Raw genomic sequence first — 16099 nt, 5'->3', positions numbered from 1 at the left:
ATTGGTCTAATTTTGCCGTCACAAAGAAGAAAATAAAAATTGCAGATAAGGATCAAACATACAAAAATAGAAGTAAAACTTACGTTGACTAATAACCTGAAAAAAAGAGAATACAAAAACTTATAGCCCTAATGCTTAGGTTCAAGATTACTAACACAGCATATTCCACTAATTTCACCAAGCTAAATAATTAAAAAATGTATATATTCCATTCAAATACAGCAAACTGATAATTTCCTGTTAACTGGTGCCTGGAAATCATTGAAATCTCTCACTAACACTAACTTTCCTTTCACCAATTTAACTATTGTTCATACTGTAAATATTTTTGCTCAAACTGAAAATAAATCCAGTAACAGCATCTTTCTGTATACTTACAAAACTCAAAAAAAAAAATTAAATAAATACACTATTCGCCAACAAATAACATGTTCTTTAAAGTATATTAAATGACACCAGTCGTTTTGTACGCTGAGCAGACATAACATTCAATGAAATGTTAAAATGTCGCAAGTGTCAAGGTAATCAACTCCACGAATGCTTGAAAAAAATGAATCATGGTTGATACTACCTACCTTAACTCACTATTTATTTTTGTACAGTTAATTTGGAAAAATATGACAGCATAGTTAATTAATGAAAAACTTATATAGTTATCCAAAGGACGTTATACAGGAAAGATTAAACTAAGCATAAAAACAGAAGAAAATTTCTCAAAAAATAAACTTGTGCATAGTTTTTATTTTATCAATATATACATACAATCGTAATGTTTTTAAAATTTTAATTTCAGCAGTAGAAAAATAAAATCTTTTATAATTTTTATCTGTACAACTTATCTATTGATTTTCGTCATTATAACGTCTTTTCAACGTTCTATACTTTTTCAACATGTATAGCGCTTCAATTTCCTTTTTAACAAATTCACCATGGGCAATCATTTTCTTTATCTTTTCAGGATCGGAAACATCTTTGTTTTTCATAAACGCTTTTTTCAGCCTGCTTCTAAAATAATCATAACCTTGAGGATAATCCTTCCCTAAATGTAGTAACTGAAAATAAATTACTACCTTTTATAATTATCTATGTCACAAAAACAAGTTAGAATAAATTAATTATGTGACTTTTATTAAGTTTAAAAAAGTTACTTTTATCCAGGGAAGACAAGAAATTATTGAATTCTACTCTCGATTATAACATCTAGCCAGTTACAAATCCATATCATTTCAATGAACTTGTTAAAAGAATATTCTTTTCTTTTTTTTTAAATTATGTAATGAATGTACTAACCTCTATATTAAACAAGAGAGTAATTAAAAATAATAATTACCGTCTTGTACAAATCAATTACTTTTGTACGCTGAGACATGATAAACAGAGAAAAAATGATTGCTTGACTGAAATTGTAAAAAATTGAACTTTTTAAACATCAACTACATTAGGTAAAAAATTAAAATTTTAAAACACTGTAAACATGAAATGGCCTTAACCACAGACAAATCAACCAAAAATTGAAACCTCCTAACCAAAGTTAACCTGGACTCTCGTAATAACCTTTTACCGACATCTATGGACAGAACTGGGAACTAAATTTCAACTAAAGAATTTACGGTTATGAAGGATAACTGTGTTTATTTGTTCAGAAATACAAATTTAACCAGTTGGGTAAACAAAAATATTACTGAAATTCCGCCAGATTGTTTATTAATGCTTTGTTTTAAAACAATCAGTATACAGCCTAAGGTTTATGATCAACTTAAATGCAAACCTAAAATCCAAAATGTAATTGCATATTTTATTTTTTGTATAACACAACAGACAAATCTAGTTTTTTCGAATAGACTCTTTTAAAAGGCTTTAAAGGGTAAATTAACAATACAATATTGAAAAGGAAATAAGAGTTGTTGCAACAATCTTGAATAGATCTCGGTAGAGTGATTCCATAGCAAGGAAAATATGGTATTTCATGATCTTGTTATGGACTTAATTCATTTTAGGATTCACTCATTAAAAGGATTTTATAGAAAATTAAATGGATGATAAGGTTTACCCATATTTCTATTCTGTTGATTGAAGAGATGGGAAGTCAAACCATTGCACCTAAAGACCTTCAACAGACTTAATTATGTATCTTATTTCTGAATCTTGTAGCCGCTATGAACTATTTAAATGAAATTTTGAAGTTCTGAAGGCTTTTTTATTTATTAAGCTCATTTTTCAATTTAAGGTTTTTATTATTAGAAAGAATTCCGATTCCAAATTTGGATCCGAGAGAGTTTAGCCTTCAGATTAATCAACTTTTTGCATAAAGTGAATAAAACTGTCTCGTCTTCATTCTTTTCATGCAATTAGGATACTATTATACGCCCCTTAGTAATATTTCTTAGGAAGCGTAAACAAACACTTAAATACATTTTCCTCCAATGAAAATGATTTTCAAAAAAGTTATCCATTTAGGAGTTTTTAGGGAAATCTCTTCTAGGGGCTTGAATTAGATCTGAATTAAAAAAAATAATTGGGAATGAAAATATTAAAGTATAGCTCTGTTACTAAACTACTACTAGAAACTATATTGTTTCAACTAAACCCCCATAAATTTATAGGGTTGCACTAAATCAGATGTTAAAGGCGTGATTAAATACTTTATATAACTTCTAAATTTTGTATAATGTATAAATTGACTGTTTTTGTACAAAATTTGTTTCTCAAATTCAAACATAATTCAGTAGATGGACCATTTAATTTTATTATGAACATTTAATATTAATTATGAGTATAAATGTTTAGTAATCTGCCAGAGATGTTAATTTTAAAGGTCAGTTACTAAAGCATTTTTTTTTTTAACAAATTATAAAACGCATGCCCAAAGTTATTCCATATGTATACATTTAAAAATATGAAGTATTATATCATTTTTTTTTTAATCGGACAAAAACACAGTAATAAATCTATAAAATTGTGTTTTTTAGTACAAAATTTCCACTACCTTGTTGATAAAAATAATCAAGATTAAAAACCAAAAGCCTAACTTTTTTATTTAATTTTTGCCAGTTTAATTTTCTTTTTTCGGTTTGGTAGTTGAACTTGTTATAGATTGAAATATAACTATAAAATGAACTAAATAACAAGTAAAAAGTGTATAATTCTAAACATCGATTAAGAAAACAATAAGCTAAGATAAGCTGTTAATGTAAACTTTTTTAAAACTAAGATCTATAAATATTTATTTCAATATTGCAGACAGATAAGAATGAGGTCTTAAAAGCAAACAAGTACATAAAGACTAAGCTAAATAATGTACTGAAAGAGATAATTTTTGCATTAACTCACAGTTAAAGAATTCCCAATTTTTTGATTCTGGTTGAAATTTTCTCTTTTGATTAGTACTACCAAATAGACGAATTAAAAAAAGAGCTTGATTCATTTATTTTTTTTTTTAAATTATTGATTATTTTTTGGTAAAAGCAAGAATAATTTTGCTCCATCGCTTTACACAGAGTTCCTGGTGATCTGCATTGTTAAAGGCCTCCTCAATAGCTATGAGACCAACAACAATAAATGCTAAATTATTTTGAATTATTTAGTACAGTACAAACATGTTACTTATAGACAGTCAAATAGAAACTGCAAGTTACATTGTATTTTTTTTAAAAAACGCCTTATCTTCTTCAAATAAACATGTTCTACTCTTTATTGTGGATCTGAAGTTATAATCGTAACTAATAATCTTATTTAAATTTTTAAATACTGCACATATTTTTTCACAGTAATGACGACAATTTATTTATTTTATGTCTGATAGTAAAGTTTCCCCTCTATAACCACCATTTCATGACCTTCCCTTATCACCTTGAAGCAATTTAAATTCCATTTGAAATTAATCATAACTTTTTTATCCTTTTGACGTTTCAGCAGGAATTATATTACGCATTATCTGTATTAAATAATTATTCTTTTAACTGTTTATTTAATTAAATAAGATTCTAACCATTTTTTTTTTTTAAGCCAATACTAAAGAAGCTTGTTGAATCCTATGATTGGTTAAACTACAAAATTAAGTTTCGTAAAAACGTTGCTTTTATTCCACTTTTTATAGCATAGAGAAAAATTTGGTAATATTTGGGAATGCTCACAAAATTTAGAAATTTTAAGTGAAGTAGATGATGCGAAACATGCAAGAAAATTAAAAAAAAAAATAATCATCAATAAAGCTTCCGATTTCCCGTCTTAATTAAAGGAATCAACCAAATCTGCACATCTCATTCACCAAGAAACAGTATACCCAATTTTGTGCTCTTCAAATCTGTACATTTTGTGAAATCTAAAGAAATAGAAGCGAAAGTGCTTGATTCCTTTAAAATTGTTTGGTTCTGAGGGCTGTAATTTAAAACGGGGCTGATCAATTGTTTACATTTGAATTTGTAAATGAACCTAGTCTTTACTGTTAGTAAAGTTCAGAAAATTGTAAGGAAAATTTTAGTCCAAGAATGGCGCTTGATGATTGGAAAGAAGAGTGTACACTTTATTTAACATTCAACTAAAATATTTTAGAAGAGCCCAGTGCAGAATACCTCTTCCAAATATATCATATTTATGTTCACACTATTTTTCACACTATTGCCTATTATTTTCTATCAAGGACATCCATGGTTCATGTAGAAATTTCTTTGCTTTATGCACGTGATAAAGCAATTTGTAGAGTTATAATTCAAGAAAATAAGGACAGCGAAAATAGTATCTATCAATCATATTATAGAAAATGGCCAATAATTTTTTAAACTCCCTAACTGAAAATTAAATTGAAATCAATTAGTCTATTTAAACAAAGGTGATAAACAAAAATCATTTTATTTTGCGAAAGTGCAAATAGTATTAAAAGTACATTAAAAATAAAACTCTTGTATATTGATGAGATGTTCAAATTGATGAATTTTTAAAACAAAAGAAGTGGGGTAGAAATTGAAGCTCAATTTAATTTGTGATATGAGTTCTTTGGCCTGTTTAGTCTTTAAACCCCACTTCTAGTAGCTGCTGCGCGTAGCGACGTTCAGAAAATCAATTCTAGTAACAGAACAGTCTTGTATCTCGTTTAAAAACCGGTGTCCAGCAATAGTTTTAAAAATTATTACGTACATTTATTTTGTATTAAAGAAAGTTTCTCCATTAAATTCGGTTAGTGTTTAATAATTATTGAATAGTTATTTTCGTTTAACACATTCTTCTTGTTAAGTGACAATAATTCAAAAATTACATGCTACAGTATATCCTTTTCTTACTTTTGCTTTAGTTACAATAAAAGTTATGTCTCAAATAAAAGATGTAAATATTGATGTACCAAGATGGGATCAAAGTACGTACATAGGAAGAGCCAAACATTTTTTTACTGTTACCAATCCTTTAAATTTGTTTTATTCATCTCAGAAATTAGATGAAGCAAGGGATATTGTTATAAGGCACAGGTAAATATTAATTTTTTTTTCAAATGTTTTTAGATTTACTTAATCAAACTTTAGTTAGTAACTGATTATTACTTAGTTTATTAAATTATACCTTTAAAGTTTCTGTGCCAGTTAGTTCGAAGTTATTATAACTGCTAAATATGCATTCTTATCTTGATATTGTTACAGTTTAAAATTTCATTCCGAAGCCTTTAAAATCATGTTGGTAATATTGTTTAATGTTGTAATACGCAATTTGTTGGAAAACAAAGTTGAAGCCCTCTTTTTAGGGCGCCTTTCATCTCAAATGTCTTGGCGCCCACTAAATACGTTTCATCCAATTGTAATCAGTATACTACTTTTGCTTGCTAAGTTTGATGGCAAGTCTCGCACCATTTCTGATACCTACGATTTTGTGCTAAACTTTTGCTTGTACTACAGCTCAAATTTCAAAGTTCTTATTTGTCAACTTTTAATAATCTTGCGGCAAACCAAAAAAAGTTATTTTATTTATTTATTTTTTAAGCTCGGAGCTTTTTTCAGTGCACTTCCGGCCACCAGTCATTTTCTGAGTTACTCTTAACTTGTCCATTTCCGAACAATGAGCTTTAAGAAGCTCCTAGAAAATTAATATCTATGAGCCAGCTGCTGGATTCAAATTATATTTAGAAATACTTTTTAAATTAATTATTTCCAATACTAAGACCAAATTCCTATTAATAAATAAATATTCTGCAGTTATTTATAAGATGGGAGGCAAATGGACAAAGTAACACAGACTTTCGTCCTTTAAAAGTTTTTTTTAAAGTGGAACAGGACAGGCCGAACTGGTTTACAGTTACATGTAAAATAAAAAGTGAAAGGAACAATCTTGCTTCCGAACATCAATACAGCAGTCTAACAGTTATAGGCGCAGCCTAAAAGCCAAGCTTATTGTGGTATTGAGTTCGAATCTAGGTGTTAAATTAGGATTCCTATTGTCTAAATTAAATTCCAAATATTCGAATAGTTGCGAGCAAAAAAAGTCTTGATCATTCACTCATCTGCAAATTTTCCAATCAAAACAATTATATAAACCGTTGATTGTGAAATCTGATCAACCATATTACACATATTTATAAGAATTTATGATAAGAATCAACATTTTGTTGACCTTTTATTTATGAATGTTATCACTTTAATTTAATTGTTTAGGTTATTAACATTTATTTAGCTAATATTTAAATAAATTTGAGACATATTTGCAAAAGATATTCTTTTTTTTTTAACTGCTACTTTTCCATGTTTAAATTTATGTTAAAATGGAATCCCTAAACAAATACAGAAGTAAATTTTACATACACAGGGTGTTCATTTTAAGACGGCTCAAATGCATTTCATGCTTAAACGGTTAATCTGATCAAAAAATGGTAGAGGAAAAATTTGTTGCCAGTCACCTCTAGTTTCAGAATATGTGACTTGATTTTAGATTCCGGTCCGCATACGCGGCTGACGCGCGACCAAAAGTGAGGGTTTGCAGTTGACCCCCATTTTCATATACACAGTTTTAAAGAGTATAAAAAGTTATGAAAGAAACCGGAAACCGCAATTCGATATCTTCAAAATTAAAGGTGCTAGGCCATTTCAAAATCTGGTATTTATTAATCATATTTCAATTTTTGAACTTGTTATCAAAGAGAAAGAATAGCACGCGATAGGTCATTTTTATGTATTTTTTCATCCCCTTTCTACTAAAAATATTGCCAAGGCAGTAAAGCTAGTATTTTTCTTAATATCAGGAAATAAGTAGTTTTCTGAGTGATTTTTCTAAGAAAAATCAAATGTTAAGAGCTTTAGATGTTTTCAAGCATACACAAAATGGTTAAAAATTAATTTTACATCTGTTACAAACAAGAAGGTTTAATAATTATTTGGTAATTTTGGGGGAGTTGCGTTTAATTACCAAAAAAATTGGAAACCTCCTACCACCGTATTTAATTGATCAATATCTTTCATGTAAAGGATCAAACTTATTCCTTAATTTATCAAATAATGCACTATTTATCAAAATAAATCAAAATTGAAATATGATTAAAAATACCAGATTTTTAAATGGCCTAGCACCTTTAATTTTGAAAATATCGAATTGCGGTTTCCGGTTTCTTTCATTACTTTTTATACTCTTTAAAACTGTATATAAAAATAGGGGTCATCTGCGAACCCTCACTTTTGGTCGCGCGTCAGCCGCGTATGTGGGCAGGAATCTAAAATCAAGTCACATATTCTGAAACTAGAGGTGACAAATTTTTCCTCTACCATTTTTTGCTCAGATTAACCATTTAAGCATGAAATGCATTTTAGCCGTCTTAAAATAACACCCTGTATAGAAGTAGCAACATCTGTATAAATGCAATAGGTGCCTTTGTTTCTAGAGAAGCTGATTAGCTGTGAGATTTAAGTGACGTGAATGGAAAAACCTTCGATTGAAGACACTCTCGAAAAAGTAGTTACCAAAGTTATAACTCCAGCAATGTGTTTGTATATGGAATAGTAAAGGAGCGGCTAGATTTGAGATAAGAGAATTGGCAGGACATAATGGTTGCACCGAAGTTTCTTAAAAGGAGAATTGTCAATCATAAAGGAATCTCTTTAAAAAGCTTACCCGGTAGAATCGATGATCTAATTTTATAAATAAGAACAAAGGATAATTTATTGATAGTAGACGACCTTCCAAAGCACCAATATATTTACAATAAGGCTATGAGTATAGAGGTAAAATCTATGCTGCTTACTCAGTCTTTGTCATGCCTGCGATTAAGTACCTCTCACCACTGTAGTAGAAAATTTTGGCAATGAAAAAGATTAATAAGGTCTGGATTGAGAATCAATTGTTTTGTGCAAGAATTGCCTTAGCTTTGGAAAGATTTCAAAGCAGACATCTGAATTGTTCTTAGTTGCAGCAGGTGTCAGCCAGGGAAGCAAAGTGACGTTGTATTAAAAACTTATTAAACTAAAATTATAATTTCTATCAGGAATATATCAATTAACTTTTTAGTTTCAAAAGGCTTGATAAGAAAAATATGTTTTATCGAAGAAAAATAAAAATAAAACTCTGGTTTTAAGGAGAAGGAGGAAACCTCCGCAAAACAAACAAGTCTACTAATATTTAGAAGATGTAAGCAATTCAGGAGTAATTGTGCGCTTAACTCAAGGTTATTTCCAGCCAGTTATTGCTAAATAACCATTTATTATTCAGAAATAATCCTAAAGATAATATATTTTGGGGTTTATGTACAGATTCTTCAAAGTGTTTAGTTCAAAAACACCTTCAGCCAACTAAAATATCAAAAATAATTTTATAATTTCCAAACAATTGTGAGTGAATATATCCACGTTGATAGTATCGATTGCTAAATTTAATTAGGAGGCCAGACAGAAACGAAATGAAGAGATGTGGTGACGACTATAATAGAGACAAATATTTATATTAGAACACAGTACTAGGCATCATAGTAATGTATTAACTAAAAAAAAAAAAATTAAAGACGTAGAAACATTGCCAATAGATTTATATCATACAGGCCATGTTTAATTTTGTGTAGTCTAACAGACACTAGGAAATTAAATTTAGATTATATTTTTGCACTAAAAAATAATTATAGACTATAAATTATTTGTATTTAAATTAAGCATTTTGTATAAACCTTTGTTTTTTTGTTCATAGCGTAAGGTTTTAATTTTTATCAGTTCGGTTAGAATTTTTACATAAATAGAATGTTTACAAAATTATTAAATCTACAATAAATTTTATTAAAGCAATAAACTATGTAATCAATGTTCAAGACAATCAAACATATTTATTACTTGAAAACACTTTGCCTGGTTGGCTCAGGAAGCCTTTTTATAAACATCATTACGCATTAATAAAAGTCAATTTATTTGAAAGAACTGAAATTAAAGCCTTTCATAATAATGCTGTTTATATTTATACCCTACTCTAGCGGATATTGTTGCTTTCCTCTCTTGATATCACTGTTATTTAATTTAAATTCAAGGTTGATTATTAGATAAAAAATTTAACTATTTTGTTGTTTCTCTAAACAATAGGTATAAAATTTATTTTTGAGCACTTTTTATCAATTTTTTTTTACTATTTTAATTAAGGTTCACTAACAACTGAGTTCATTGTGATGGGATGATAACAGTGCACTCTGACAGTGCCCTCATCTCATTATTTCTCGTTGCCACTAGAGACAACTCTAATCGTTACCTGAGTTTACATTTTTTGACCGTTTCAACATCCATGTATTGTTACTACCCCAGTAGTACTCTTGATTCCTAAAAACTGTACATTTTAAAAAGACCTAAATACTATATTTTCTCCTCTAACAATTATTGAGGGAATACCATTAATTCCTAAAGTTTTGGGAACTTCTACATGACACTAATTGCATTTCTAATGATTTTTTTTCAGAGCTGGAAAATCACAAAAAAGTCATTTAACGTTAGAAGAACTATGGAAAGCCAAACATATTTACGATTCAGCCTTTCATCCAATAACTGGAGAAAAAACATTTATAATTGGTCGAATGTCAGCCCAAGTACCAATGAATATGGTAATTACTGGTTGTATGATGGCATTTTACAAGTAATTAATAATTTCGTTTTAAATTCGATAAATTATTTACTATCCAAAATACGAGTAAATAATCGAATAAACATTTTCATATCAATAGAACAACTCCAGCAGTGGTATTTTGGCAATGGATTAATCAATCGTTTAATGCTGTAGTTAATTATTGTAACCGAAGTGATGCGGACATGCCTGTATCGTAAGTATAATTGAAATTAAATAATACATTGTATAAATATAATTTGGTTTATGAAATATTAAATAACTCAGAAGCCTAATCTCTTTCGTTGGAGTAACGCCAACAAAGATACGCATCGTAGGCTGGTCAAACTTCTATCAAATATTAATGTTAAGGGGATATAAAATAAAAATTGGATGGATGACAACAAAAGTATTCTGCATCTCTTTTTGAACAACTATTCTAATTAATATTCTGTTAATTAGAATAATTCTTTACGGAATTTATGAAGTACAATATTCATTGTTTGTACGTTCATGATATTAGATTTTGTATTATACAATTTGAAGGCTTTAATAAAATCTTCAGATTTAAATAAGACGAATTTAAATAAACACTCTATTTATTTTGCATACAAAACATTTACTCTTCAACGTTTCACCTATATGTACAGTGCAAGTGATTGTGAAGCCAGATCCACTCCGACTTGAACTGTGTTCCTTGAAATGTTGTCGAGTGTAAGTATTGACTAAGTAAGATAAGAAATAGAGGTCGCCAACTAGTTGCACATGTCTACATCATAGGTAGATAGATCCCAGGTAGTGAGTATCGTGTGAATGTTGCTGAAGGCAAAATAAGGTTGTTCATGATGTTAGTTTTTAACATCAACTAAAACTCTTTCTGGTTCGCTTGTCAGAACCAAAATTAGAACGATTAGATCAATTTATTATTCCAACGGCTGCTCAGAAAATGATACCAGGAAAAAGATGGCTTAAAGTCGTAGTCAAGACATATTTATTGAATCTATTTTTAGTAATAGTGCTCATTTTTTTACATTTTAGTACAAAGAATTTAAGATGATGAATGATTTTTTGTCACTGGGTCTATAAAAAATGAACTTGTTTAAAAGTTATTTATTATTATTTTTTACATCAATGATTGATCATTGAAATAATTAATTCTACGATTATCTAATTAAACATTTTTGCATTTATTTATTTATTTTGGCAGACAGATTGTAACATCTTACGTGATTGCAACTACAGGCGCAGTTGGAACGGCAGTGGGTCTCAACAGAATGGTTAAGGTAATTAAAATGAAAACTAATATTTAATTTCTAAGTTTCTGGCTTCTTCATTCAAACCCTAGAAATTCTGCTTTGAACTAGTTAATTTAAATATAAGAATATGAGAAAGTGAATCGATAAAACAGACAAAACACAATTAGCAAAACCTTGAAGATGATTATGATGGGAAACCATGAATATGTTTATTAAATTATTCAATTTTGCTTTAAGGAAATATTTAGACAATTTTTGTTACAAAGCGAATTTTAAAAAACTGTAAATCTTTCACAAAAGAAACAATTGCATTCGTTGGTACATGTGGTTTATATGAACGCAAGACAATCGGATCAGATTTCTGCGTGTTTATTCCTTTCTTAAATTACTGATAACATTTAAATATTTCTTTGTTGAATAAGCACTTAAAAGTAATTTTTATTTTTTTTATTATCTCAACAGTGGGAAAAAGATAATATTTTTGCATCGTGTGGATATTCTTTTTTCCTTCGAATCCGTTTCCTAATTCTGATGAGTTATAGAAAAGAATTGTTATTTCAAGCTTAGAAGTGACATATTTTTTAACTGATTTAAATGAAATTCTGATTGAAATTTGTATATGTATAACTTTAAATAAAATGTGAAAATAATCAAAATAGACGTATATTACTCTATTTTCCTTTTATATACCTATATGTAAAGAAAGTAAAAATATACATACATTTCATTTTTTCACCTAGCACTTAATGCTACGGATCTATTAATTTGAATATTTTGAGTAATTTTCTTTTATTAAAAAAAAATATAGTTCGAAAATATATTTTTTGATCAGAAACTGTAAAACATAGGTATAAATAATTAATTTAGTGTGAAACAATTATTTAACTGCTTTAACTTATTTAACAAGTTCTATGTTATGTTATTAATAGCGTGCACCACCGATTGTTGGAAGATTTGTACCATTTGCTGCTGTGGCTGCAGCCAATTGTGTGAACATTCCAGCTATGAGACAGAAGTAAGTTTTTTCTTTTAAAAATACTGAATTCTTTTCTATTTAAACATCTTTACCATTTATTGCGCTTCATAATCATTTATTTTTGTTTTAAGAGAATTAGTAGAAGGTATTAGAGTGTTTAATGAAGATAATCACGTTTTTGGTCAATCAAAAACGGCTGCCGTTGAAGCAACTGCGGCAGTTGTTATAAGTAGAATTATTATGGCAGCTCCGTCAATGGGTAAGTATTTAAGTATGTAAGAAATACTAGCTTTGAAGGTTTTTTTTTTTTGTAGTTTTTATATAAATACGATTCTTTTTTTAGCGATAACACCAATTGCAATGAATCATCTTGAAAAACGTAAAGTATTCCTTTGCAGACCATGGCTTGAACCACTTTTGGTAGTAGGCCTTTGTGGTATTATTTTAACATTCGCAACACCGCTTGCGTGCGCATTATTCGTTCAAAGGGTACCAATTAAAGTTCATCGGTTAGAGGCGGAAATACAGGTATTTATAAATTATCTTCTTATTTATTAAATATAAACTGAAGGTAATAAAGATGTCATTATTTCGAAGATACTATTTATTTATTTTTTATTTAATCTATGTAAAATTGATGTAAAAATTATATTGTGATAGTATAAAATATGGGGTTTTCAAATGTATTAATACCAAAAAGAATCTTGGACTAATTCTACGAGTTGTTAAACTTTGGCTAATGAATCAAAATTAATCTGGGTGAAAGCCATTTTTAATCCTTGTTGCCACAACAAAGATTTAAAAGTCCCAGCTCTGCCTTTGTAAAAAAAGAAAAGAAAAAAATATTCAAAAACATTACTCCTGATTCGTTTTTACTAGATTTTATCATGGGATAAATTCAATAGTTATTTTTTAAGAATTAAATTAATCAATATTCACGTATATATTAATGACGAATATTATGGTATGATTTCAGGAAAAGGTGAAGAAAGAGAGTCCTTCAACATCAATACTTTATTATAATAAAGGATTGTAAATAGCATAAAAGACATAATTAGTGAAAATAACAATACACCCCTTTAGAATCAAGCTTTAATTATAAAATGTCTACTGCCAAAAAACATTTTACAAATATTTGTCCTTAAAAAAAAACTTATTGTATCCTCTTTTTTTTGAAAGAAACTTATTTCTATTACTTTTTTTATCAAAGAATTTTAAGCGTTTAAATAACAAGAATTAAGAAAAAATGAATTAAATAAAAACTAAATTATTAAAAACACAATAATTAGAACTGAAAAACGCCAATTGAATTGTCACTGTTTGCAACATTAAGTTTTAGAAGTCTATAAAATATGAGAAATCTGTCTAAAAGAAGTTGGCATAAGAAGACAATGTCTACATGGAGGCAGTGTCAGCACTTAATGATGGGCCTGGTATTCTTCGATACTTCTGATGGTGTAGAAGGTAATGGAGAAGAGCTTATGGGCATGCTTTCGACGTCTTCCCTCGAGATCCTCTGTTAGCAAGGTCAGGCTCTGGACGTGCTTTTCGTAGGAGGCCTTTGTAGTGCTGATTTCTAGGTGCAACAAAACTGTATCCAGCTCATCAATATTGTGGAAGAAAGTCAAAGACAGAAGTGTTCGGTATTCTTTTTTGATATTACGCTTAATTATGGCTAGTTTCTGTTCTTCAGAGATGGGTTCAGTAAGACAGGATAATAAGGCCTACATTCTCGCTATGTAAATTGAAGAACCTTGCTAGCGTTTGCGTATTTTTGCCGTAAGTTGGTGGTCATAATCAGGATCCGAAAATATTTTCTGAATAAAACAATTTGTTATTTATAAATACTAGGGACACCCATTAATTTAACATTCCTCAACAGCTAAGAAAACCATATTTGAAAAGATTAGCTTATTATTTAAACACAAAAAATATGTATTGTAAACTATTAATACACAATTTTTGTTATTTGTAATGGAAAAGTATCAAAAAGTGATCCAGCAAATCATTGTTCCGTGAGATTCAGACATCTTTTTTTTTATGTCTTGAACTCTGGTCTATAGATAAAACTGGTCTTTATTCGCAAAAAGTTTTGACAAGAATATCTGTCCTCATCAGTGTCTCATTAGGAAATGAGCAATGTGAGGATTTATGTTATAATTGAAAATTTCTTTCCTTTACCAGAAAGATGAGCTCATGTATGAGAAAAAAGATTTGAAAAAATAGTGAAGAGAAATTCTTTAAACTAATCTCTAACCAGCCATAGTTCTGAATGTAAATGAACTTTGCAACATATTATTTCTGAAACCTCTAAATCAAAAAATTTATGAGAGGGTGAATGTGAATTAATTTTTAAAAATAAGTTCCTTTACAATATTTAAATTTATATTTAGTTCTAATTGTACATTTTTTAAATTGTGTTAACATTATAATATGTACATTATTATTATACTTATTTCTCTTAAGAGAAAAGTATTGTAATATGGATAGTTTTATAATTTTGAGTTTTAAAAATTGGAAATATTAATTTTATGGACCCATGAGAACGAAAAAGCAACATTATAGTACATTAGTCCGGTGTGTGTGAATCACTACAACTTAATTACGAAAAATCGCAGTAATTCTTTTAGATTTAATGCATTGAAAGGAAACTTTATTGAATCGGTCTTCAGTTTTTTTTTTGAGAATTTTTCAACACCGCTTCTACATTTTCTTACAATTTAGCATCTATTAATTATTTAAAATAATTAAATATATAATCAAAGTTCTCCCTGAAGAAAATTGAGTTCCGAAATTTGCCATTTTACTAAATATAATTAGTTATAAATGTTTTGTTCAAAAATAGTTCCATTCCATTAATGTGAAGATGTATACGATATTTAAGTGAGCTATCTTTTTAGTACAAAATCTAAGTTCGCTGTTAAAACGGGATTTATGGCAGCCCTAATTTAGATCTCTTAAGTGTTCTTTGCTGGAACCTTTTTAATGTTAATATCTAAGTTGTTCAAAAAATAAGATTTCTGTTACTGCTATTCTTTCATTATTACCTACTGGCATTACCACGGCGATTCGCATGTGCCATATCTTCTAATGATAAAATTTTAAGTGATATTAATTATTAATATTTATAATAAATATGCTAGTAATTCATTTATCTAGCTAGATAATTTAACAAAATTATTGTTTTTAATTTCAATAATAGTCCAAACATACTAAGAAAAATTAATATAATATCTAAACACATTCCATAACATTACTTTATTTTTCTTTATCATTCAATCTGTAGTATTTTAATTCTAATTTATTTTGATGGTGTCTAGGTTTTCCCAAACCGAAATCTCTAGTTTTTCGAATTGCCGCCTTCGAAACCAATGGCAGAATACATTGTTTAAAAAACATTTTTGTAGGAAAAAATTGTTTAATCAAGAACCATACTTGTTAAAAAAAGAAGTTGTCAAATAAATTTTCCTTATTCCAGACTAAGTCCTTCAAGATTGCAACTACTAAGTAATGTATTGAGACAAAAATCTTAGCTGACTGATAAATTTAAAAAAAAAAAAAAAAATTCTTGTCCTAAATAATATTGATTACTTTAGATTACTTAATGAGAGGCAGATTGTATTTTCAACTAACGTTATTTATTTTTTCAAATTTGTAAAAAAAATCTTTCCTTAAAAAAAAATGGTTACCCAAATTTTAAATGTATAAATGTCCTCAAAGTGTGACAATAATGTGTATTGTTAAATTATAAGGTGTTGTTTGTGATAAGGAGAGTACTAACTTTTTATAGTTTCAAAGACAGAATTTTTAATTAAACGGAAGAAATTTTATATTT

At 28.4% G+C, this 16099-nt stretch overlaps 2 protein-coding genes across 3 annotated transcripts; one reads left to right on the top strand and one right to left on the bottom strand.

Annotated features, from left to right (window-relative positions):
- Positions 1-721: 721 nt before the first annotated feature.
- osi (electron transfer flavoprotein regulatory factor orsai) lies at positions 722-1530 on the bottom strand. Its single transcript, XM_074114288.1, has 2 exons — positions 1331-1530; positions 722-1052 (listed from the first exon to the last, which is right to left on the bottom strand). The coding sequence occupies exons 1-2, from the start codon at positions 1367-1369 to the stop codon at positions 840-842; spliced, it is 252 nt and encodes an 83-aa protein (XP_073970389.1). The 5' UTR covers positions 1370-1530; the 3' UTR covers positions 722-839.
- Positions 1531-2661: 1131 nt separating this feature from the next.
- On the top strand, positions 2662-16094 carry Sfxn1-3 (Sideroflexin-1-3). Of its 2 annotated transcripts, none has more exons than XM_074114274.1 (9): positions 2662-2815; positions 5288-5459; positions 9892-10065; positions 10154-10249; positions 11240-11315; positions 12218-12303; positions 12396-12523; positions 12608-12792; positions 13241-16094. In XM_074114274.1, the coding sequence occupies exons 2-9, from the start codon at positions 5302-5304 to the stop codon at positions 13298-13300; spliced, it is 963 nt and encodes a 320-aa protein (XP_073970375.1). In that variant the 5' UTR covers positions 2662-2815; positions 5288-5301; the 3' UTR covers positions 13301-16094. The 2 variants fall into 2 exon arrangements, with proteins under 2 accessions (XP_073970375.1, XP_073970374.1); XM_074114273.1 differs by lacking the exon at positions 2662-2815 and adding an exon at positions 5000-5172.
- The last annotated feature ends 5 nt before the right edge of the window (positions 16095-16099 follow it).

This window comes from Rhodnius prolixus, unplaced genomic scaffold, assembly GCF_049639745.1.
Source record: "Rhodnius prolixus isolate KJV_2025 unplaced genomic scaffold, Rpr scaffold_7, whole genome shotgun sequence".
NCBI lineage: Eukaryota > Metazoa > Arthropoda > Insecta > Hemiptera > Reduviidae > Rhodnius > Rhodnius prolixus.
The sequence above is the reverse complement of the archived record's forward strand: the minus strand, read 5'-3'. Positions and strand labels throughout refer to the sequence as shown.

Excerpts from the sequence above, each read along its gene's own strand:
- osi (XM_074114288.1), bottom strand. The coding sequence starts at position 1,369 with ATGTCTCAGCGTACAAAAGTAATTGATTTGTACAAGACG. Across the intron at positions 1,053-1,330 it reads TAATTGATTTGTACAAGACG|TTACTACATTTAGGGAAGGA; the intron begins GTAATTATTATT and ends ATTTATTTTCAG.
- Sfxn1-3 (XM_074114274.1), top strand. The coding sequence starts at position 5,302 with ATGTCTCAAATAAAAGATGTAAATATTGATGTACCAAGATGGGATCAA. Across the intron at positions 10,066-10,153 it reads TGTATGATGGCATTTTACAA|AACAACTCCAGCAGTGGTAT; the intron begins GTAATTAATAAT and ends TCATATCAATAG. Across the intron at positions 10,250-11,239 it reads GATGCGGACATGCCTGTATC|ACAGATTGTAACATCTTACG; the intron begins GTAAGTATAATT and ends TTATTTTGGCAG.